Source organism: Petromyzon marinus, chromosome 45 (assembly GCF_048934315.1).
Source record: "Petromyzon marinus isolate PM22_M1 ecotype Great Lakes invasive population chromosome 45, UKy_Petmar_22M1.pri1.0, whole genome shotgun sequence".
Lineage (NCBI taxonomy): Eukaryota > Metazoa > Chordata > Hyperoartia > Petromyzontiformes > Petromyzontidae > Petromyzon > Petromyzon marinus.
The window spans coordinates 10540517-10564765 of record NC_133711.1 but is presented as its reverse complement, the minus strand read 5'-3'; the positions used below and the strand labels follow the sequence as shown (position 1 = coordinate 10564765).

Genomic DNA, 24249 nt, shown 5'->3' with positions numbered 1-24249 from the left:
CAAGTACCTACGAAGGCTGGCATGGCGCACCAGAGGGGGTGGATGGCCGGCGCCACGCCCGGCCGCCTTTGTTTCCCCAACGCTGATGTTTACGCACCACGCCAGCCATTCATTTAAGGCCGAGTTGACCTCGGGGTCAGCGGTTCAGATATAGTCGCCACCGTTATTGGTTCTCGAGCGAGAAGTGACCTCGGTAGCTCAGCGCGCTAACCACTGCGCCTCCGCTCCTCGCGCACGTACTCTCACGCGCGCTCTCACTCTCTCCCGCTCTCACGCTCTCCCTCCCGCTCTCTCTCTCCCGCTCTCTCTCCCGCTCTCTCTCTCCCGCTCACACGCTCTCTCTCCCGCTCACACGCTCTCTCTCCCGCCCTCTCTCTGCCGCTCACACGCTCTCTCTCCCGCTCTCTCTCCCGCTCACACGCTCTCTCTCCCGCTCACACGCTCTCTCTCCCGCTCTCTCTCCTGCTCACACGCTCTCTCTCCCGCTCTCCCGCTCTCCCGCTCTCCCGCTCTCTCTCCCGCTCACACGCTCTCTCTCCCGCTCTCCCGCTCTCACGCTCTCTCTCCCGCTCACACGCTCTCTCTCCCGCTCACACGCTCTCTCTCCCGCTCTCCCGCTCTCACGCTCTCTCTCCCGCTCTCCCGCTCTCTCTCCCGCTCACACGCTCTCTCTCCCGCTCACACGCTCTCTCTCCCGCTCTCCCGCTCTCCCGCTCACACGCTCTCTCTCCCGCTCACACGCTCTCTCTCCCGCTCACACGCTCTATCTCCCGCTCTCTCTCCCGCTCACACGCTCTCTCTCCCGCTCTCTCTCCCGCTCACACGCTCTCTCTCCCGCTCTCCCGCTCTCCCGCTCTCCCGCACTCTCTCCCGCTCACACGCTCTCTCTCCCGCTCACACGCTCTCTCTCCCGCTCTCCCACTCTCACGCTCTCTCTCCCGCTCACACGCTCTCTCTCCCGCTCTCCCGCTCTCCTGCTCTCCCGCTCTCCCGCTCACACGCTCTCTCTCCCGCTCTCCCGCTCACACGCTCTCTCTCCCGCTCTCCCGCTCACACGCTCTCTCTCCCGCTCTCTCTCTCCCGCTCACACGCTCTCTCTCCCGCTCTCCCGCTCACACGCTCTCTCTCCCGCTCACACGCTCTCTCTCCCGCTCACACGCTCTCTCTCCCGCTCACACGCTCTCTCTCCCGCTCACACGCTCTCTCTCCCGCTCACACGCTCTCTCTCCCGCTCACACGCTCTCTCTCCCGCTCTCCCGCTCACACGCTCTCGCCACAGGGAGCCGCGCTCTCCCCGCACGCTCGCAGATGTTCCGTCAGATCCTCGCAGCCCCACAATCATCCGCGCTCTCTCCTCGCGAAATCCGTCTCGGCGCTATCGCGCGCCGTGACAAATGAGCGCCGCGCTGCCTCCCGCCGCCGCCACCGCCGCCACGCCGTTTTGTTTATTTTATGCGTTATTTACAAATTGCATCGACGACGACGACAACAACAACAACAATGGCAGCAGCGGCTGCACGAGGGGAGCAGCGAAAAGAGAGCGGGACGCTCACACGGCCCCCTCCCCGCCCCCTCCACTGCAAGTTGGGACAGACAAACACAATGATGGGGGGCCGGTGGGGAGGGGGGGCCGGTGGGGAGGGGGGCCGGTGGGGAGGGGGGGGGCGGTGGGGAGGGGGGGGGCGGTGGGGAGGGGGGGGCGGTGGGTAGGGGGGCCGGTGGGGAGGGGGGGGCGGTGGGGAGGGGGGGGCGGTGGGGAGGGGGAATGGAGGAGGAGAAAGGAAAGGGGCAGCCGGATGGTGGAGCGACATGGCAGGATGTGTGGGGTGGGGGGGGGTCAGAACGAGTCGACGCTCACCGTTCGGTGGCGTTGCCGTGCGTGTGGGTTCAGGTTTAGCAGCGGGTGGTTGCTGTGGTGGTGGCGGTGGCGTTTGTGGTGGTCGCGGTGGTGGTGGTGGTGGCGGTGATCGTATTTTTTGTGGTCGTGTAGAGGCTTTGTTTTAGGTGGTGCCTGCGTTTCCGCCGCTGGCGGTGACGGTGGTTGTGGTGGTGGTGGCGGCGGTGGAGGCGGTAGTGCCCGTGTGTTTAAGTTGGTGGCGGGCCGCGCCAGGCATCTGCGGCTGTCCGCCGCGGCTTCTCGCGTCGTCGCCATGGGGAGCTAATCTCTGTTTTGACAACGTGTGCTCGCCTGCCGCTTGCGCAGACTTTATCTGCGTGGTGTTTTGAGACGATGGTTCTGCGCAGACACCCCTGGTATTAAACAAACACGTCCCTGCTCCTCCTCCTCCGTCCCGTCCGGGACACGCGCCGCTTCAGCTCGCGCCCGCGGACGCTTTGGCGCAGTCGCCGAGAGCGGGCCGCATCTGTACGCCGAGCAGGCGAGCAACAAACGACGCACTGTGGAGGTGCGTCGATAGCTTGAGCGAGGGTGTGAGGTGCTCTGTGACGCCCCCCCCCCCCCCCCCCGGGTGTAAATAGGCGCTCTTGGGGAGAAGAGATGGCGATGATGGGAGGGAGGGAATTCCAACGTGGAGAGGAGCAGTGCAAGGGAAGAAGTGTGTGAGTTGGTGGGTGGGTGAGTGGGTGAGTGGGTGAGTGAGTGAGTGAGTCGGTGAGTGGGTGAGTCGGTGAGTGAGTCGGCGGGTGGGTGAGTGGGTGAGTCGGTGAGTGGGTGAGTGAGTGAGTGAGTGGGTGAGTTAGTGGGTGGGTGAGTGGGTGAGTTAGTGGGTGGGTGAGTGGGTGAGTGTGTGAGTTAGTGGGTGGGTGAGTGGGTGAGTTAGTGGGTGGGTGAGTGGGTGAGTTAGTGGGTGGGTGAGTGGGTGAGTGTGTGAGTTAGTGGGTGGGTGAGTGGGTGAGTTAGTGGGTGGGTGAGTGGGTGAGTGGATGAGTTAGTGGGTGGGTGAGTTAGTGGGTGGGTGAGTGGGTGAGTGTGTGAGTTAGTGAGTGGGTGAGTCAGCGGGTGGGTGAGTGGGTGAGTGAGTGGGTGAGTGGGTGAGTGAGTGAGTCGGTGAGTGGGTGAGTCGGTGAGTGAGTCGGCGGGTGGGTGAGTGGGTGAGTCGATGAGTGGGTGAGTGAGTGAGTGAGTGGGTGAGTCGGTGAGTGGGTGAGTGAGTGAGTCGGCGGGTGGGTGAGTGGGTGAGTGGGTGAGTCGGTGAGTGGGTGAGTCGGTGAGTGAGTGGGTGAGTGAGTCGGTGAGTGAGTCGGTGAGTGAGTCGGTGAGTGGGTGAGTGAGTGGGTGAGTGAGTCGATGAGTGGGTGAGTGAGTCGGTGAGTGGGTGAGTGAGTGGGTGAGTGGGTGAGTGTGTGTTTTTGTGACCTGCAGTGTGGTGGTAGTTGAACACTGTACGGTGGATGAGGCGACACGCTCGGTGTCTGATCGCGACCGAGTCCTTAAAATGCGTGGAGGAATCAATGATTGACATTCACGGGAACGGTAACCATGGTAGTAGCGATAGACGAGCGATAAGGAGGCGACTGACCGCCGGTGAGCAAGCGACTGGAGGGAGTCGGCGTGCGTGCCGGACCATCGGTCGCCCCCGATGTTGAGTCTGCACGTGAGCACGAGGTCACGGGTGGGCGTGCCAGGCTTGGTGCGGGGGACGTCTGTGCGTCGCAGCTGCCGGGGAGGGTGGTGGGTGCCTCTCACCACCCTTGAACGGGACGTCACTTGAGACGGTGGAGGGGGGGGTGGGGAACCCCCGCAGCCCCCCACGGTTTAAACAAACGCAGCAGCATTGTGCCGGGTGAAGGAGCTCACTTCAGTGAGCGTGCGTGCACGTCACGTGATCGAGCGTGCGTACACGTCACGTGATCGAGCGTGCGTACACGTCACGTGATCGAGCGTGCGTGCACGTCACGTGATCGAGCGTGCGTACACGTCACGTGATCGAGCGTGCGTGCACGTCACGTGATCGAGCGTGCGTACACGTCACGTGAACGAGCGTGCGTGCACGTCACGTGAACGAGCGTGCGTACACGTCACGCGATCGAGCGTGCGTACACATCACATGATCGAGCGTGCGTACACGTCACGTGAACGAGCGTGCGTACAGGTCACGTGAACGAGCGTGCGTACACGTCACGTGATTGAGCGTGCGTACACGTCACGTGAACGAGCGTGCATACACGTCACGTGATCGAGCGTGCATACAGGTCACGTGATCGAGCGTGCGTACACGTCACGTGAACGAGCGTGCGTGCACCACGGCTAAGTAATGAAGTGCATTGGGAGTGACACAGACACTGCTTTTTTAATGTCTGTCTTGATGTTTATCTAATAAAGCGTGGTCCTTTATGAGAATGGCGCCTTGGCTCCCTCATGTCTCGCGTGCTGCTGTGTCTCCTTGTCCCCGTGTCTCACCTGTATCTTTCCCATGTCTCCATGCCCCCATGTCTCCTCCGTGTCTCCTTCTCCCCGTGTCTCCCCCCCGTGTCTCCCCCAGGTGTCTCCCCCAGGTCTGTCTCCAGGTATCCACGAGATGCCGATGAGTTGAGCACTAACGACCGTCTTCTCCGTGTCTCCCCCGTGTCTCTGTCTGCAGAGGAGCTGAGCGCCAGCGAGGTTCCGCTGGAGCGGTGCCGCGTTCGCAGTCGGCGCCAGCTGCTGCCGGGGGTCACGTGGGGGCCCTACCCCGGGGTCATGCGACACGGGGGGCACGGGGGCGACGGCACGGAGGTGACTGCCTGCACCCACACCCCACACGTGTGTGCGACTATGGTATTGTGTCTGTGTGGCCACGCGTCTGTTGTCTGGCTGCGTGTCCGTCTGGCGGTGTGTTTGGGGTTCTGTCTCTGTGTGGTTGTGTGTGTGTGCAGTTGTGTGTGTGTGTGTAGGTGTGTGTGTGTGCAGTTGTGTGTGTGTGTAGGTGTGTGTGTGGTTGTGTGTGTTTGCTTTTTGATGACGGTTGCTGAGGAACAATCGGCACTCTTTTAGGTGTAATTCGTAAGAGTGTAACACATCTTGATTTGAGTGTGGTTGTTATAAGAACCTGGGATGAGAGAGACGATGATGGGAGGAGGGAATTCCAGAGTGGAGCAGTGTGAGGGAATGAGCAGAGAAACAAGTGTTGTGACCTGCATTGCGTTGAGTGGACGAGTGTACGAGTGGGTGAGTGGACGAGTGGGTGAGTGGGTGGACGGGTGAGTGAGTGGGTGAGCGTTGTTGCGATGCACATTGTGGTGGTTGAACACTCTGTAGATCTAACAGAGCAGTCGGTGTGGCAGACTCGTCTGGCACCCACGTGACTCGTTGAGTCTCAATCACGGCCGAGCCGTGTGCGTAGATCTCTGCTCGATGGAGGCGGCGGTCTGATCCCCGCGGTGCGAGTCCCGAGCGGAGGCCGAGTTGGCACGAGACGCAGCGCAGCTGTAACCCCGCGAGCGTGGTGCGCGGGGTGACGGGGCCGACCTGGGGGGGAGGGGGTAGAGGGAGGGGGCTCTCTGTCTCGCTCTCCCTTTCGTTGTGTGTCTCCCTTTCGTGCCAAGAATGCGATTCCTCCGTAATCTTTTCCACTGGATAGCCGCGCCGGAGTTATCATTACAACTGTGGCCCTTCTCACGGTGATAGCCGGGTGCTGGTTCGTGGCGGGCGGGCGGGCTGGTGGGCTGGAGAGAGAGGGAGGGAGAGCGTCGCATCGACCAGAGATAAATAAATCTGCGTGTTTTTGTCGTTTGTGTCTGGTACCCCCACTCACCCGATCTAAGCAGCGACCCCCCCCCCCCAAAAAAAAAAAGCGCTCGCAGAATCTCTAGCTCGCCGCGCGACCCCTCGCTCGATCCCTCTGAGTTGTCCGTGCGTCGCCCAGCGGCGGCGCGGTCGGCACGGAGAGGGGAGCAGCGGCGAGGAATCCGCGCCATGGGCGCGGCTGGAAGTTTGCGAGGGCGTGGGGGGGGGAGTGGAGGCCCGCGCGGATCTCTCTGTGACTAACTCTAGCCGGCCGCTATCAATTATTTCATTCTATTATTCTGATTTGGCTTCGGAGCGGTAGTGGCGGGTGGCGGCCGGGGGAGAGGGGGGTAGATAGGGATAAATGCGGCCGATAACGGGGGAGACGGGACGGTCCGTCCGCCTGCCCGCCGAGGTCTGGAGTTCGTCATCGCCGGCGCAGGGGGCTCACGCGTCCGCCACGCCGGCAGGGTCCCCTTGACGGGGTGCTGCCGACTACCGGGGTCCGGTAGTCGGGTCTGATCGCCGGGGTGTGGCTAATGGTGTCCGACAGGGAGCGTTAAAGGAGTCCGGCTAATGGGGTCGCGGTGAAGGGTTACATCCACCGCAGGATTTAAGAATCATAATCTTTATTTATCCTCAAGAATTACTGTGCCTAATGGGGTCTGCCTTAACGGGGTCTGGCTAACAGGGTCTGACTAACGGGGTCTGACTAACGGGATCTGACTAACGAGGTCTGACTAACGGGGTCTGGCTAACGGGGTCTGGCTAACGGGGTCTGACTAACGGGGTCTGGCTAACGGGGTCTGGCTAACGGGGTCTGACTAACGGGGTCTGACTAACGAGGTCTGGTTAACGAGGTCTGACTAACGGGGTCTGACTAACGGGATCTGACTAACGAGGTCTGACTAATGGGGTCTGACTAACGAGGTCTGGTTAACGAGGTCTGACTAACGGGGTCTGACTAACGGGGTCTGACTAACGGGATCTGACTAACGGGGTCTGGCTAACGGGGTCTGACTAACGGGATCTGACTAACGGGGTCTGACTAACGGGGTCTGACTAACGGGGTCTGGCTAACGGGGTCTGACTAACGAGGTCTGACTAACGAGGTCTGGCTCACGAGGTCTGGCTAACGAGGTCTGACTAACGGGGTCTGGTTAACGAGGTCTGACTAACGGGGTCTGACTAACGGGGTCTGACTAACGAGGTCTGACTAACGAGGTCTGGCTCACGAGGTCTGGCTAACGAGGTCTGGTTAACGGGGTCTGGTTAACGAGGTCTGACTAACGGGGTCTGACTAACGAGGTCTGACTAACGAGGTCTGGCTCACGAGGTCTGGCTCACGAGGTCTGGCTAACGAGGTCTGGTTAACGGGGTCTGGTTAACGAGGTCTGACTAACGGGGTCTGACTAACGGGGTCTGTCCAAGGCCGTCCGAAGGCGTCGGCGCTATCGGGATGTGGCTGGCGCGTCGCCGCGTCTCGAGTCGTGGAACCCGGGGACCGTTGAGAACCCGCGAGCAGACCTTGAGGAGAGCGATGGAGCGCTGTGGTCACGGGACCGAGGAGGAGGAGGAGGAGCAGGAGGAGTCTCCGCTCATGGGAATTCAGAATGGAGCTACGGAGTGAAGGGGGGGGGGTGGTAGGTGGGCGGAGGGGTGTGGTGGAAATCAGAGGGAATTTAGGAGGGGGCAGGGAGGCAGGGCTGTGGGTGGGGGGGTGGCCTTGGTACCACACCAGCTGATAAGGCCTCCCCTCTCCTCCCACTGAGCTAAAGGTGGGGAGTGAAGAGAGAGGAGAGTGAGCATGTGACACACACACGTACAAAGACAAAGGTCCCCTGTATAGCTTTTGCAAGTGCTGTTAGCGAGCACCTACAGTGAGGGAAAAAAGTATTTGATCCCCTGCTGATTTTGTACGTTTGCCCACTGACAAAGAAATGATCAGTCTATAATTTTAATGGTAGGTTTATTTGAACAGTGAGAGAGAATAACAAAAAAAATCCAGAAAAACGCATGTCAATAATGTTATAAATTGATTTGCATTTTAATGAGGGAAATAAGTATTTTACCCCCTCTGCAAAACATTACTTAGTACTGGCAAAACCCTTGTTGGCAATCACAGAGGTCAGACGTTTCTTGTAGTTGGCCACCAGGTTTGCACACATCTCAGGAGGGATTTTGTCTCACTCCTCTTTGCAGATCTTCTCCAAGTCATTAAGGTTTCGAGGCTGACGTTTGGCAACTCGAACCTTCAGCTCCCTCCACAGGTTTTCTATGGGATTAAGGTCTGGAGAATGGCTAGGCCACTCCAGGACCTTAATGTGCTTCTTCTTGAGCCACTCCTTTGTTGCCTTGGCCGTGTGTTTTGGGTCATTGTCATGCTGGAATACCCATCCACGACCCATTTTCAATGCCCTGGCTGAGGGAAGGAGGTTCTCACCCAAGATTTGACGGTACATGGCCCCGTCCATCGTCCCTTTGATGCAGTGAAGTTGTCCTGTCCCCTTAGCAGAAAAACACCCCCAAAGCATGTTTCCACCTTCATGTTTGACGGTGGGGATGGTGTTCTTGGGGTCATAGACAGCATTACTCCTCCTCCAAACACGGCGAGTTGAGTTGATGCCAAAGAGCTCCATTTTGGTCTCATCTGACCACAACACTTTCACCCAGTTGTCCTCTGAATCATTCAGATGTTCATTGGCAAACTTCAGACGGGCATGTGTATGTGCTTTCTTGAGCAGGGGGGGACCTTGCGTGCGCTGCAGGATTTCAGTCCTTCACGGTGTAGTGTGTTACCAATTGTTTTCTTGGTGACTATGGTCCCAGCTGCCTTGAGATCATTGACAAGATCTTCCCGTGTAGTTCTGAGCTGATTCCTCACCGTTCTCATGATCATTGCAACTCCACGAGGTGAGATCTTGCATGAAGCCCGAGGCCGAGGGAGATTGACAGTTCTTTTGTGTTTCTTCCATTTGCGAATAATCGCACCAACTGTTGTCACCTTCTCACCAAGCTGCTTGGCAATGGTCTTGTAGCCCATTCCAGCCTTGTGTAGGTCTACAATCTTGTCCCTGGCATCCTTGGAAAGCTCTTTGGTCTTGGCTATGGTGGAGAGTTTGGAATCTGATTGATTGATTGCTTCTGTGGACAGGTGTCTTTTATACAGGTAACAAGCTGAGATTAGGAGCACTCCCTTTAAGAGTGTGCTCCTAATCTCAGCTCGTTACCTGTATAAAAGACACCTGGGAGCCAGAAATCTTTCTGATTGAGAGGGGGTCAAATACTTATTTCCCTCATTAAAATGCAAATCAATTGATAACATTTTTGACATGCGTTTTTCTGGATTTTCTTGTTGTTATTCTGTCTCTCACTGTTCAAATAAACCTACCATTAATATTATAGACTGATCATTTCTTTGTCAGTGGGCAAACGTACAAAATGAGCAGGGATCAAATACTTTATTCCCTCACTGTAATAAGACCGGCTACTATGTCCGTCCGCCTTTGTCTCCCCAGTGGCGATGTTTACACACCACACCAGGTACTCACTTGAGGCTAAGTCGACCTAGGGAAGGCCCAGGAACGGTTCATATAATCGTCACTGGTGTTGGCCGTGAGCGGGAATCGAACTCTGGTCACTGGGTTCATAGAACAGGCAGTGGTGAGTCGACCATACACATGCACATACAAAGACAAAGATCCCCCGTATAGCCTGAACAGACTGTAGGGGCAAGTGCTGTTAGCGAGCACCTATGAAGGCCGGAATGAGAGGGTGGGTGGCCAGCACCACGCCTGACCACCTTTGTCTCCCCAGTGGCGATGTTTACACACCGCACCAGGTACTAATTTGAGGCTGAGTCGACCTAGGGGAAGCCCAGGACCGGTTCAGATAATTGTCACTGGTGTTGGCCATGAGTGGGAATCGAACCCGGATTGCCGGGTTCATAGCGCAGCGCGTTAACCGCTACACTACCGCTCCACCCACACATACATACCACACTCACGCACACACTCCCACACTCGCACAGGCACGCACACATGCACGTGCCGCCACGGACACAAAATCATCTCCTGAAGAAACCAACAAAAATGTTTTCTCAGAGCAACAGACCTGTGGCGTTATCTCTCGCTGCACTAATGCATCTGGCTCCTCCCACTCTGCCCGATCCTCCCACTGACGGCGGTGGTCATGGCAGCGGTGGCGGCGAAGGTGATGATGGTTCCTTTAAAAGGAGTCCACGTTTTGCAAGTACAGGGAAGGAAGGGCATAACCGTGGCCGAGAAGCCCCCAGAACTTTACGCAGAGCGACAGGCCAGCCAGCTTCGACGCGGCGGCGTTACGCGGCTGATGAAGAGACAATTCCGCTCGACTGATTCGGAGCGCGATCTCCGCTTCCAAACCGGAGTTTGTCATAAGCACACTGCCTGGGTTCAGAAACTTTCCTCCATTATTGCCCCCCTCACTCGTGGAGAATGGAGGGGGTGGGGTGGAGTATTTGATGACATGAAGTACCGAGGCAGGTGCTTTGTTTTTGTGAGACTGATGGTCAGGCTCCCATCCCGAAGTAGCATGCGTCTGGTTCAGCAGCAGAGTCGTCTCCATTCTGTCTGAGGGAGCAGTAGTTATATTGACAGTCATCGGCAAACAAAACATAGTTGACCATTTTGCGAGCCATTCCTGGACCGCACCCCAGAATCGATGTACCTGTACCAGATGTACCTGTACCAGATGGAAACTCCTCCGGTACAGCCATGGAAAGTGTCTCAAATTACGGAGGCATAAAATAAGTGAAATGATGTGGCAGCCAGAGGACATCCCTGCCTCAAATTCCCCATTATGCAGCTTTACGCGTGCCTGCCCACCATCATGAATGTCCTCATGACTGTGAGCAGAGGATCAGGGACCCCGAAAGTACAAATGTGGTGGTGGTGGTGGTGGTTAAAAACGAATTTCTTCAGAACTGATGTTTGTGTTTCGTTTGTTGTCCTTCCCTGCACCTCCGATTAGCACGGTTGGCTACGTACAGTGCAAAAGACGTTCAACATACATATATGGTGGTTGCGGAAGTGGCAGTAATCTTGTTGGTGGCGGTGGTGGTGGTGCCGGTGGTGCCGGTGGTGGTGTTAGTGTTGGTTGTGGCGGTGCTTAAAGGGTTGGCGGCGGTTGCGATGGTGGACGGTAGTGGCGGTGATAGTGGGTCATGGTGTGGGTGGTAGTGGGTGGTGTTGGTGGCGGTATGGGAACGGTGGTGATGGCAGTGCGCCTGTGTTTAGGAAGCGGTTTATTTAACGCACGGTTTCTGAGCACAGGCCCAAAACGTCAAGCGACTGGCATACCAACAGCCACGACAGTCTATTGTGGCTGTATGGGGCATCTCTGTGCGCGAGTGTCTCGGTGTACATGTGGATATATGCACGTACGTGTGTGTGTGTGCACCCGTGTTTGGATGTGCGTGCATTTCTGTGTAATTGTGTGCGCTTGTGTGTGCGTTTTTGTACGAGTGTGTGTGTGTGGTTGACATCTGTGCACGTGTTTATGGGGAACCGGTGGCGTCAGCAGTTAGTGCACTTTGCTACGAACCCAGAGACCTCGGTTCAACCGACAGCCAACATCAGTGACGAATATCGATGATCACTTTTCTCAGTAATCTGTGAAGGCTCGGCGATGGATCCTTGACTGTTTCCCGTTCTTTGTGTGAGTATATGAGAGTGTGTGAACAGCAGTTGTGGTGTGTAAACATCGCCATTGGGGAGACAAAGGCGGCCAGGCGTGGTGCTGGCCACCACGCCCCTTCGTGTGCCATGCCAGCCTTCGTAGGCGCTCGCAAACGAAACTTGCGCCAATGGTCTGTTAAGGGGCTACGTAGCGGTGTTTTTGTCTACGAGGAGCGGCGGTGCTGTGGTTAGCCCTCCCTGCCTGCGTCGACTACACGGGGGGGGGTCTTTGTCTCGCGTGCGGTGTGCAGCGGGCGGCGCTGGCGCCCCTGCCGCTGCCGGGCGACTGCTGGCTCCGCGCGCTCGAGGTCACGGACGCGGAGGAGCGGAGCAACTGCGTCGTCTTCGGGAAAGGTCGGTCCCGCACGTCACGTGACCCGGCTGCCCCCTCCTCCCACCATGGAGCACCCCCTCCCCTCCCCCCGCCCCACCCACCCTCCTCTGCCCCCTCCCCCAATCCCCTTCCTTTCTCACTTTCAAAGGACTCTTGTTTTCCGTGTCTGTCATAGTGAGGGAGGGCTGGAGGAAGGGAGGAAGGGAGGAAGGGAGAGGAGGGTGTTTGTTTTGAGAGCTGTCTGCTGCGCTAGTGCGAGGGCCGGGCCCTGATAACGCAGCAGCAGCAGCAGCAGCAACGATCGTGGATCTCTGGGGCTGGAATCGTTGAGACATTATCAACGTTTTTCACGACCCGAGGGGGTGAAGTCTAATGTACACTTTTTTAATCACTGGGGGGGGCATGACGGGAAAACGTACAACGCACCCTGTGTCGGGGTCAAGAGGTCATCGTGGCCAGTGCCGTCATCGCCTCCTTCCACCTGCCAGGTCCCGCATTCGTTAGAACAAAATAACTGAGCGGGCGATTCTCCTCCTTCGCATGCGTGGGGTGCCACGGTGGCGAGATGTTATCTACCTCGCATGTTCTCTCTTCCCGTGGTTGCGTGGATTTATCTCCAGGTCCTCCACATGTAGAATCAACATGCGTTGATTGCCATACATTTCAACGTGATGATGAGAAGCCACTTCGTTGAGCTGTCGTTTGGGGCCAGATTGCTTCTGAAAAAGAGCCAAGATTGCTCAGTGGGACCTTATCTGGCAAAATAAAAATAGAAGTAAATCGTAAAGAATATCTGATCCTCCATACCTAGAACAATAAAAGTGTTTCTGTACACAGCCCATCAGCCACCGGCTGCCTTCTGTGAGTGTGCAGTTTCGGTAGTCTTGATGCAACCCAGGCAACGGTTTTCGACATTCAGCATCTCATCGGCATTTTTAACTCGCCAATTGCACGCCGCCACGGGTGAGGAGCGCGCTGGACTTGCAGTCCAGATTTTTATCTCGCGGCGCGGCAGTTGCAGCAATGGGGCAGGCTGCATCCCCCCAGCGGTGTAAATGGGTCACACCACAGATAGGCGACCAGCAAGCTGCGTGCGGTCGCGTAAAGTGTGGGTCCTCCCACCTCTTCCAAGGCAGTCTGGCAAGCGTGGAAGTGAGAATCAAAGTGATGCTGCTGCTGCTCAAATGAGCTCGGTGCTCAATTTTTGTTCATAGCCCTGAGCCAGTGGTGGAAATTCCACGTTCCCATGGCGGAGAATGAAAAGAGTAGGCGAAACACTACTCTCTAGAGGGGCCCCCTAGAGCTCCTTGTAGTGCAGGCCGCTCCGCTAGCGGTGACGTGAGCAGGGAATTGCAGGGCTGCACCTTTACCCGCTTCGTCCGAGCGGTGTGGCGTGGTGTGGCACTGCGTGGTGCGGTGTTATTGTGCCCGCAGCACACCGCGCTCCGGCTTGCGATACCTAAGCCGCTGCGGCGGCAGGGCACGTTTCCCAGCGGCGATAAGCGGAGCTTGAGTCTGAAGTTTCTGCTGCTGCGTCCGTTCCAAAACAAACACAGAGAGTGACTGGAATTGTGCGCTGAATTCAGCGCTTTCCGGACTAAAAGGTTCACTCCTGTTTCCTTGATTTGACGCGGATAAGCCTAAGCTGCTCTTGTAAGAGGGAGCGCTCCGAGTTGTAAACCGGAGTCGTTATGAGGATTTTTTCACTGTTTTCTCTCCAAGCGTTGTTCGTTTTCTTTGGACGGCTGTCGCGAGCGATAGCCAGCGAGCGAGTGAGCAGCGCAGACCAACGCGCGCTCCACCCTCCACAACACGCCCACAGCAGCTCCCTAACCCAAACCCTTGCCTGAAACTCCAAACCCTAGCCTTGAACCCAAACCCTAACCTCAAACTCAAACCATAACCTCATACCCAAACCCTAGCCTCAAACCCAAACCCTACCCTCAAACCCAAACCCTAGCCTCAAACCCAAACCCTACCCTCAAACCCAAACCCCAACCTCAAACCCAAACCCCAACCTCAAACCCAAACCTCAAACCCTAACCTCAAACCCTAACTTCAAACCCAAACCCTAACCTCAAACCCAAACCCTAGCCTCAAACCCAAACCCTAGCCTCAAACCCAAACCCTAGCCTCAAACCCAAACCCTAGCCTCAAACCCAAACCCTAGCCTCAAACCCAAACCCTACCCTCAAACCCAAACCCCAACCTCAAACCCAAACCCCAACCTCAAACCCAAACCTCAAACCCTAACCTCAAACCCAAACCCTAACCCTAACCCAAACCCTAACCCAAACCCTAACCTCGAACCCAAACCTCAAACCCTAACCTCAAACCCAAACCCTAACCTCGAACCCAAACCCGAGCCTCAAACCCGAGCCTCAAACCCAAAACCTAACCTCAAACCCAAACAAACCCAAACATTAGCCTCAAACCTAAACCCTAGCCTTGAACCCAAACCCTGGCCTCAAACCCAAACCCTGGCCTCAAACCCAACCCTAGCCTCAAACCCAAACCCTAGCCTCAAACCCTTTCCCTAGCCTCAAACCAAAACCCTAGCCTCCAACCCAAACCCTAGCCTCAAACCCAAACCCTAGCCTCAAACCCAAGCCCTAGCCTCAAACCCAAACCCTAACCTCGAACCCAAAACCCTAACCTCGAACCCAAACCCTTGCCTCGAACCTAAACCCTAACCTCGAACCCAAACCCTAGCCTCGAACTCAAATCCTAGCCTCGAACCCAAACCCTAACCTCAAACCCAAACCCTAGCCTCAAACCCAAACCCTACCCTCAAACCCAAACCCCAACCTCAAACCCAAACCCCAACCTCAAACCCTAACCTCAAACCCAAACCTCAAACCCTAACCTCAAACCCAAACCCTACCCTCAAATCCAAACCCCAACCTCAAACCCCAACCTCAAACCCAAACCCTAACCTCAAACCCTAACCTCAAACCCCAACCTCAAACCCTAACCTCAAACCCTAACTTCAAACCCAAACCCTAACCTCGAACCCAAACCCTAGCCTCAAACCCAAACCCTAACCTCGAACCCAAACCCTAGCCTCGAACCCAAACCGTAGCCTCGAACCCAAACCCTAGCCTCAAACCCAAACCCTAACCTCAAACCCAAACCCTAGCCTTAAACCCAAACCCTAGCCTCGAACCCAAACCCTAGCCTCAAACCCAAACCCTAGCATCAAACCCAAACCCTAGCCTCAAACCCAAACCCTAGCCTCAAACCCAAACCCTACCCTCAAACCCAAACCCTACCCTCAAACCCAAACCCCAACCTCAAACCCCAACCTCAAACCCAAACCCTAACCTCAAACCCTAACCTCAAACCCCAACCTCAAACCCTAACCTCAAACCCTAACTTCAAACCCTAACCTCAAACCCAAACCCTAGCCTCAAACCCAAACCCTAGCCTCAAACCCAAACCCTAGCCTCAAACCCAAACCCTAGCCTCAAACCCAAACCCTACCCTCAAGCCCAAACCCCAACCTCAAACCCAAACCCCAACCTCAAACCCAAACCTCAAACCCTAACCTCAAACCCAAACCCTAACCCTAACCCAAACCCTAACCTCGAACCAAACCTCAAACCCTAACCTCAAACCCAAACCCTAACCTCGAACCCAAACCCGAGCCTCAAACCCAAACCCGAGCCTCAAACCCAAACCCAGGCCTCAAACCCAAAACCTAACCTCAAACCCAAACAAACCCAAACATTAGCCTCAAACCTAAACCCTAGCCTTGAACCCAAACCCTAGCCTCAAACCCAAACCCTAGCCTCAAACCCAAACCCTACCCTCAAACCCAAACCCCAACCTCAAACCCAAACCCCAACCTCAAACCCTAACCTCAAACCCAAACCTCAAACCCTAACCTCAAACCCAAACCCTACCCTCAAATCCAAACCCCAACCTCAAACCCCAACCTCAAACCCAAACCCTAACCTCAAACCCTAACCTCAAACCCCAACCTCAAACCCTAACTTCAAACCCAAACCCTAACCTCGAACCCAAACCCTAGCCTCAAACCCAAACCCTAACCTCGAACCCAAACCCTAACCTCAAACTCTAACCTCAAACCCCAACCTCAAACCCTAACTTCAAACCCAAACCCTAACCTCGAACCCAAACCCTAGCCTCAAACCCAAACCCTAACCTCGAACCCAAACCCTAGCCTCGAACCCAAACCCGAGCCTCAAACCCAAAACCTAACCTCAAACCCAAACAAACCCAAACATTAGCCTCAAACCTAAACCCTAGCCTTGAACCCAAACCCTGGCCTCAAACCCAAACCCTGGCCTCAAACCCAACCCTAGCCTCAAACCCAAACCCTAGCCTCAAACCCTTTCCCTAGCCTCAAACCAAAACCCTAGCCTCCAACCCAAACCCTAGCCTCAAACCCAAACCCTAGCCTCAAACCCAAGCCCTAGCCTCAAACCCAAACCCTAACCTCGAACCCAAAACCCTAACCTCGAACCCAAACCCTTGCCTCGAACCTAAACCCTAACCTCGAACCCAAACCCTAGCCTCGAACTCAAATCCTAGCCTCGAACCCAAACCCTAACCTTAAACCCAAACCCTAGCCTCAAACCCAAACCCTACCCTCAAACCCAAACCCCAACCTCAAACCCAAACCCCAACCTCAAACCCTAACCTCAAACCCAAACCTCAAACCCTAACCTCAAACCCAAACCCTACCCTCAAATCCAAACCCCAACCTCAAACCCCAACCTCAAACCCAAACCCTAACCTCAAACCCTAACCTCAAACCCCAACCTCAAACCCTAACCTCAAACCCTAACTTCAAACCCAAACCCTAACCTCGAACCCAAACCCTAGCCTCAAACCCAAACCCTAACCTCGAACCCAAACCCTAGCCTCGAACCCAAACCCTAGCCTCGAACCCAAACCCTAGCCTCAAACCCAAACCCTAACCTCAAACCCAAACCCTAGCCTTAAACCCAAACCCTAGCCTCGAACCCAAACCCTAGCCTCGAACCCAAACCCTAGCCTCAAACCCAAACCCTAGCCTCAAACCCAAACCCTAGCCTCAAACCCAAACCCTAGCCTCAAACCCAAACCCTACCCTCAAACCCAAACCCTACCCTCAAACCCAAACCCCAACCTCAAACCCCAACCTCAAACCCAAACCCTAACCTCAAACCCTAACCTCAAACCCCAACCTCAAACCCTAACCTCAAACCCTAACTTCAAACCCTAACCTCAAACCCAAACCCTAGCCTCAAACCCAAACCCTAGCCTCAAACCCAAACCCTAGCCTCAAACCCAAACCCTAGCCTCAAACCCAAACCCTAGCCTCAAACCCAAACCCTACCCTCAAGCCCAAACCCCAACCTCAAACCCAAACCCCAACCTCAAACCCAAACCTCAAACCCTAACCTCAAACCCAAACCCTAACCCAAACCCTAACCTCGAACCCAAACCTCAAACCCTAACCTCAAACCCAAACCCTAACCTCGAACCCAAACCCGAGCCTTAAACCCAAACCCGAGCCTCAAACCCAAACCCAGGCCTCAAACCCAAAACCTAACCTCAAACCCAAACAAACCCAAACATTAGCCTCAAACCTAAACCCTAGCCTTGAACCCAAACCCTGGCCTCAAACCCAAACCCTAGCCTCAAACCCAAACCCTACCCTCAAACCCAAACCCCAACCTCAAACCCAAACCCCAACCTCAAACCCTAACCTCAAACCCAAACCTCAAACCCTAACCTCAAACCCAAACCCTACCCTCAAATCCAAACCCCAACCTCAAACCCCAACCTCAAACCCAAACCCTAACCTCAAACCCTAACCTCAAACCCCAACCTCAAACCCTAACTTCAAACCCAAACCCTAACCTCGAACCCAAACCCTAGCCTCAAACCCAAACCCTAACCTCGAACCCAAACCCTAGCCTCGAACCCAAACCCTAGCCTCGAACCCAAACCCTAGCCTCAAACCCAAACCCTAACCTCAAACCCAAACTCTAGCCTTAATCCCAAACCCTAGCCTCGAACCCAAACCCTAGCCTCAAACCCAAACCCTAGCCTCAAACCCAAACCCTAGCCTCAAACCCAAACCCTAGCCTCAAACCCAAACCCTAGCCTCAAACCCAAACCCTACCCTCAAACCCAAACCCTACCCTCAAACCCAAACCCCAACCTCAAACCCCAACCTCAAACCCAAACCCTAACCTCAAACCCTAACCTCAAACCCCAACCTCAAACCCTAACCTCAATCCCTAACTTCAAACCCAAACCCTAACCTCAAACCCAAACCCTAGCCTCAAACCCAAACCCTAGCCTCAAACCCAAACCCTAGCCTCAAACCCAAACCCTAGCCTCAAACCCTAGCCTCAAACCCAAACCCTACCCTCAAGCCCAAACCCCAACCTCAAACCCAAACCTCAAACCCTAACCTCAAACCCAAACCCTAACCCAAACCCTAACCTCGAACCCAAACCTCAAACCCTAACCTCAAACCCAAACCCTAACCTCGAACCCAAACCCGAGCCTCAAACCCAAACCCGAGCCTCAAACCCAAACCCAGGCCTCAAACCCAAAACCTAACCTCAAACCCAAACAAACCCAAACATTAGCCTCAAACCTAAACCCTAGCCTTGAACCCAAACCCTGGCCTCAAACCCAAACCCTGGCCTCAAACCCAACCCTAGCCTCAAACCCAAACCCTAGCCTCAAACCCTTTCCCTAGCCTCAAACCAAAACCCTAGCCTCAAACCCAAACCCTAACCTCAAACCCAAACCCTAGCCTCAAACCCAAGCCCTAGCCTCAAACCCAAACCCTAACCTCGAACCCAAAACCCTAACCTCGAACCCAAACCCTTGCCTCGAACCTAAACCCTAACCTCGAACCCAAACCCTAGCCTCGAACTCAAATCCTAGCCTCGAACCCAAACCCTAGCCTCAAACCCTAACCTCAAACCCAAACCCTAACCTCAAACCCAAACCCTAGCCTCAAACCCAAACCCTACTCTCAAACCCAAACCCCAACCTCAAACCCAAACCCTAACCTCAAACCCAAACCTCAAACCCTAACCTCAAACCCAAACCCTACCCTCAAATCCAAACACCAACCTCAAACCCCAACCTCAAACCCAAACCCTAACCTCAAACCCTAACCTCAAACCCCAACCTCAAACCCTAACCTCAAACCCTAACTTCAAACCCAAACCCTAACCTCGAACCCAAACCCTAGCCTCAAACCCAAACCCTAACCTCGAACCCAAACCCTAGCCTCGAACCCAAACCCTAGCCTCGAACCCAAACCCTAGCCTCAAACCCAAACCCTAACCTCGAACCCAAACCCTAGCCTTAAACCCAAACCCTAGCCTCGAACCCAAACCCTAGCCTCAAACCCAAACCCTAGCCTCAAACCCAAACCCTAGCCTCAACCCCAAACCCTAGCCTCAAACCCAAACCCTAGCCTCGAACCCAAACCCAAACCCTAGCCTCAAACCCAAACCCTAGCCTCAAACCCAAACCCTAGCCTCGAACCCAAACCCTAACCTCGAACCCAAACGCTAGCCTCAAACCCAAACCCTAGCCTCAAACCCAAATCCTAACCTCGAACCGAAACCTAATGTCTAACCCTTACTCTGATCTCTAACCTTTTCCCTAACTCTGACTCTCACCAGTAACCCTAACTCTACCCCTAATCCTAAACGAAATCTTAACCCAAACTCTCATCCATACCCTAACCTCTGACCCTTGCCCTGAGGGAGAGGCAGCGGCGAGTGGCGGGGCGCAAGGAGACGCCAGCCTGGGTGGCCTCGCCGGCGTTTAATCTGCGAAGGCCCCAGGCTGTAGGAGGGGGAAGGGGGGGCGACTCGTGCACGTGACCAAGTGTTAACGGCACCCCCCCCCCCGTGACCCACACCCTACCCAACCCTCACCCTCCCTTGACTCTCACGCCCCCGCTGGTGAATTTGTACTGAGAATTATTCTCCCAGGGTAGAGATGGGAGAGGAGCTCGACGGGGAGCAGTGGAGGGAGGGGAGGGAGGGGGAGGGAGCATGGTGTAGGAGATGGAGGAGGCAGGGAGGGAGAGTAGGGAGGGAGAGGAGCGGGGACCTGCTGTAGGGCTGGAGACAAATCTCTTTGGTTTGTGTGAGTGGGAGGAGAGAGCGAGTGGATGCCGTTGCGATGAGCCAGCAGCGGGAGATGCTGATAAGTGGATCACGTATCCCAGCGCGCAGAGGGACGAGGCCAGGGGTTAAACGCTCCGCTCGCTGATAATGCTCGGCCCGAGTCAACAGCTCGCCCCCCCCCCCCCCCCAAACCGTGGTCCCCTCCGTAACGAAGAGCCGGGGGCCGCGGTTAATTGTCACGATCGCTGGCCGTGCCATGGCGTCTCTCTTGGGAGGGGGGGGAGGGGGGCGGTGAATCTGTGTCGCGACGCCGTGAGTCGGCGTCACGGTCGTCACAGGTGATCGGTTGTGAGCGGTCGTTATTTAAACGAGGTGAGCGAAGGGCCTCTTTGTCAGCGGACACCTGGGCCATACAAGCGACGCCTCGGGGCATTAGAGTCCACTTCCAAAACAGCCCACGTGCCGTGACCCCTTCTTCCAACCCCTCACCCCGACCCCTCACCCCGAACCCTCACCCCGACCCCTCACCCCGACCCCTTACCCCGAACCCTCACCCTGACCCCTCACCCCGACCCCTCACCTCGACCCCTCACCCCGACCCCTCACCCCGAACCCTCACCCTGACCCCTCACCCCGACCCCTCACCCCGACACCTCATGCCGACCCCTCACCCCGACCCCTCACCCCGACCCATCACCCCGACCCCTCACCCCGACCCCTCACCCCGACCCCTCACCCCGACCCATCACCCCGACCCATCACCCCGACCCATCATCCCGACCCATCACCCCGACCCATCATCCCAAACCCTCACCCCGACTCATCACCCCCACCCCTCACCCCGACCCCTCACCCCGACGCCTCACCCCGACCCCTCACCCCGACGCCTCACCCCGAACCCTCACCCCGACCCATCACCCCGACCCCTCACCCCGACCCATCACCCCGACCCCTCACCCCGACCCATCACCCCGACCCCTCACCCCGACCCCTCACCCCGACCCATCACCCCGACCCCTCACCCCGACCCATCACCCCGACCCCTCACCCCGACCCCTCACCCCGACCCCTCACCCCGACCCCTCACCCCGACCCCTCACCCCGACCCCTCACCCCGACCCCTCACCCCGAACCCTCACCCCGGACCCCTCACCCCGGACCCCTCACCCCGGACCCCTCACCCCGACCCCTCCCCCTCACCCCGACCCGAATGTGGCTCTTTGTGAAGCATCATGTGATGAGGTCCCATTTCTCCTCTGTGTGAATTCACATTACTGCTGCTCGTCATGAGTTGAGCGTGTACCCTCGTGTACTTTACCGCGTGTAACCTGGCGTTACCCGCGTGTGCCCGCACAGGAGGGCAGTTGTGGTGCTCGCTGACGCGAGCCGTAGCCGGCGGAGAGGAGCTCGTGAGCTACCGGTTCGGCGGGGCCCGTGGGGGTCCGACCGGCAACGGCGCGCGGGACGGGGGGCCCACGGTGAGGCCGCCCGTGGAGGCAGCGGCGGTGGCGGCACCGGCGTCGTACCCTGAGCTGCGCGCGCCACACACGGTGGTGCTGCTGCCCCAGCAGGCCTGCCTGGCATCGCTGATGCCCACCGCCATCATCAACAGTACGCGCCCCGCACCACGCATTCGCTTACCCACCCACTCGCTCGGCCACTCACTCACTCAACTATTAACCCAATCATTCGCCCACCCACTAGCTCACCCACCCACTAACTCACTCACCCACTCACTAACCTACCCACTCACTAACCTACCCACTCGCTCACCCACTAACTCACACACTCACTCACTCACCCACTCACTAACCTACCCACTCACAAACCTATCCACTCGCTCACCCACTAACTCACCCACTCACTCACCCACTCACTAACCTACCCACTCACTAACCTACCCACTCGCTCACCCACTAACTCACCCACTCACTCACTCACCCACTCACTACCTACCCACTCACTAACCTACCCACTCGCTCACCCACTCCTTCGCTCATCCACCCACCCCCGTGTCTAGCACCTATTTTTAAGTAGAAATGTGGGATTCATAGTGGCTGTGTCGGAAACGCCGAGCCAGCACCGCCGATTGCCTGGGTGTGAATCCGGATTTCGGCTACCCGTCATGACACCACGTAGAGAGCTGATGGTCTCAGCCTGGTCAGCAAATGGCTGTGAAACAACCCCCAATAGGATTCACTTTTGCCTCTTCACCCCGTTCTGTGAACCTTCCCACGTCGCCTCCGAGTGAGTGGATACGAGAGGTCACGGGATGGGGCCACCCGCAAAGCGGCGGCATCAACAAATCCACCGCAGTCGGCACTCTCGCTGCCTCATGACAATCCAGCGTAGCGAGTAATTGGCCAACGTTTCGGGCAGCAGTCCTTCTGCACGGCGGAGAACGAAGTCTCTCGCCATCCGCTATTCCACTTGGCGTCAGACTCGTGGAGACCACTCTGAAGCCCATCTCGGAGATGGCCACTCCTCCCCCCCGCCCTGTCCAATCGCCTCTACGGCACGCTCGCCCGCCACGTTCTCTCGCGGACCTCCGAGTTGCTTTACCCCGGTGCTCCCCGCTACACTCGTCCCACGCGTTTGCGGAATCCCACCTCTCCGCTCTCTCCCGCACGCCTGCGTGGCTTCTCGCGTCTCCGCCACGACATCGGTTCGCTCTAAAACACAAGTACCCTGCGTGCCATCTGCTTCGCAAGAGGGCATTTGAGATTTCCGTGAGGTCGTTCAACCAGATTGGGCCATCGTGTGCGATGGTTCAAATTAGCAAAAATGGCACCGCACATCACTCATTTGGAATATGCAACATAAACGCTGGCCATGACCCTCCTGAAAAATAATCATGAGACTCAGCGAGGCTTTTCTGGGTAAACAAGCGGAACAGCAAAAACTGGGAGTGCAGGGCTGATGTGCGATTGGCTGGGTTCGTGGTGGTGGTGGTGGTGACACTGCGGTGTGTGGTTTGTGGCTGTGCAGAAGACCTCTTCCCGTGCAAGTTCTGCGGGATCTGGTACCGCAACGAGCGCAACCTGCAGGCGCACCTCACCTACTACTGCGCGGGGCGCAACAAGACGGGAGGAGGCAGAGCGGCCTCCGACGGGGGCAGTCCCCCCACGTCGCCCACGCACGGGGGAACCCACGCGGGCGCGCCCGCTCAAACGAGCACGCCCGTGCACGCGCCCGCTCACACGCCCACGCACGCGCCCGCTCACACGCCCACGCACGCGCCCGCTCACACGCCCGTGCACACGCCCACTCACACGCCCGTGCACACGCCCGTGCACACGCCCACGCACGCGCCCGCTCACACGCCCGCGCACACGCCCGTGCACACGCCCGCTCACACGCCCGCTCACACGCCCGTGCACACGCCCACGCACACGCCCACGCACGTGCCCAGCCGCTCGCCCACGCACGCGTCTGTGCCTGCCACCACGCGCAAGGCGGAGCCGTCCCCCGCTCGCTTGCCAGCAGCTTCGCACGCGGGGACGCACACGGGGACACACACGGGGACACACACGGGGACACACACGGGGACACACACGGGGACACACACGGGGACACACACGGGGACACACACGGGGACACACACGGGGACACACACGGGGACACACACGGGGACACACACGGGGACGCACACGGGGACGCACACGGGGACGCACACGGGGACGTACACGGGGACGCACACGGGGACGTACACGGGGACACACACGGGGACACACACGGGGACACACACGGGGACACACACGCCTTCCCCCGCGCGCAGCCCCCTCTGCTCTCCCGGCCGCTCGCCGCCGGCCGCGACCCCGCCCGTGACCCCGCCCGTGACCCCGCCCGTGACGCCGCCCGTGACCCCGCCCGCGACCCCGCTCGCGACCCCGCCCGCGACCCCGCCTACCGCCACGTCCCCGGCCGCCCCCGCCCGGGTCACCCCGGCCACCGCGAGCTGCCCCCCTGGGACGCCGCCCTCCGTGGGCCCCGGCCAACACAGGGACTCCGACCCCTACGCAGGTGAGCAGCGTGGATCCGCACATAGAAACCCATAGACTCGCACATAGAGACCCATAGATTCGCACATAGAGACCCATAGACTCGCACATAGAGACCCATAGACTCGCACATAGAGACCCATAGATTCGCACATAGAGACCCATAGACTCGCACATAGAGACCCATAGACTCGCACATAGAGACCCATAGACTCGCACATAGAGACCCATAAACTCGCACATAGAGACCAATAGATTCGCACATAGAGACCAATAGACTCGCACATAGAGACCAATAGACTCGCACATAGAGGCCCATAGACTCGCACATAGACACCCATAGACTCGCACATAGAGACCCATAGATTCGCACATAGAGACCCATAGACTCGCACATAGAGACCAATAG

The 24249-nt window shown here is 57.2% G+C and overlaps 1 protein-coding gene across 1 annotated transcript in view; it reads left to right on the top strand.

Annotated features, from left to right (window-relative positions):
• The window catches only part of LOC116952125 (uncharacterized), a 94511-nt gene that overhangs the window by 58902 nt on the left and 11360 nt on the right, over positions 1-24249 (top strand). The window contains exons 4-7 of the mRNA XM_076074093.1: positions 4542-4675; positions 11634-11736; positions 21196-21450; positions 22828-23862. Of these exons, the coding sequence (XP_075930208.1) occupies positions 4542-4675; positions 11634-11736; positions 21196-21450; positions 22828-23862 (1527 nt within the window). The remainder of the gene's footprint in view (positions 1-4541; positions 4676-11633; positions 11737-21195; positions 21451-22827; positions 23863-24249) is intronic.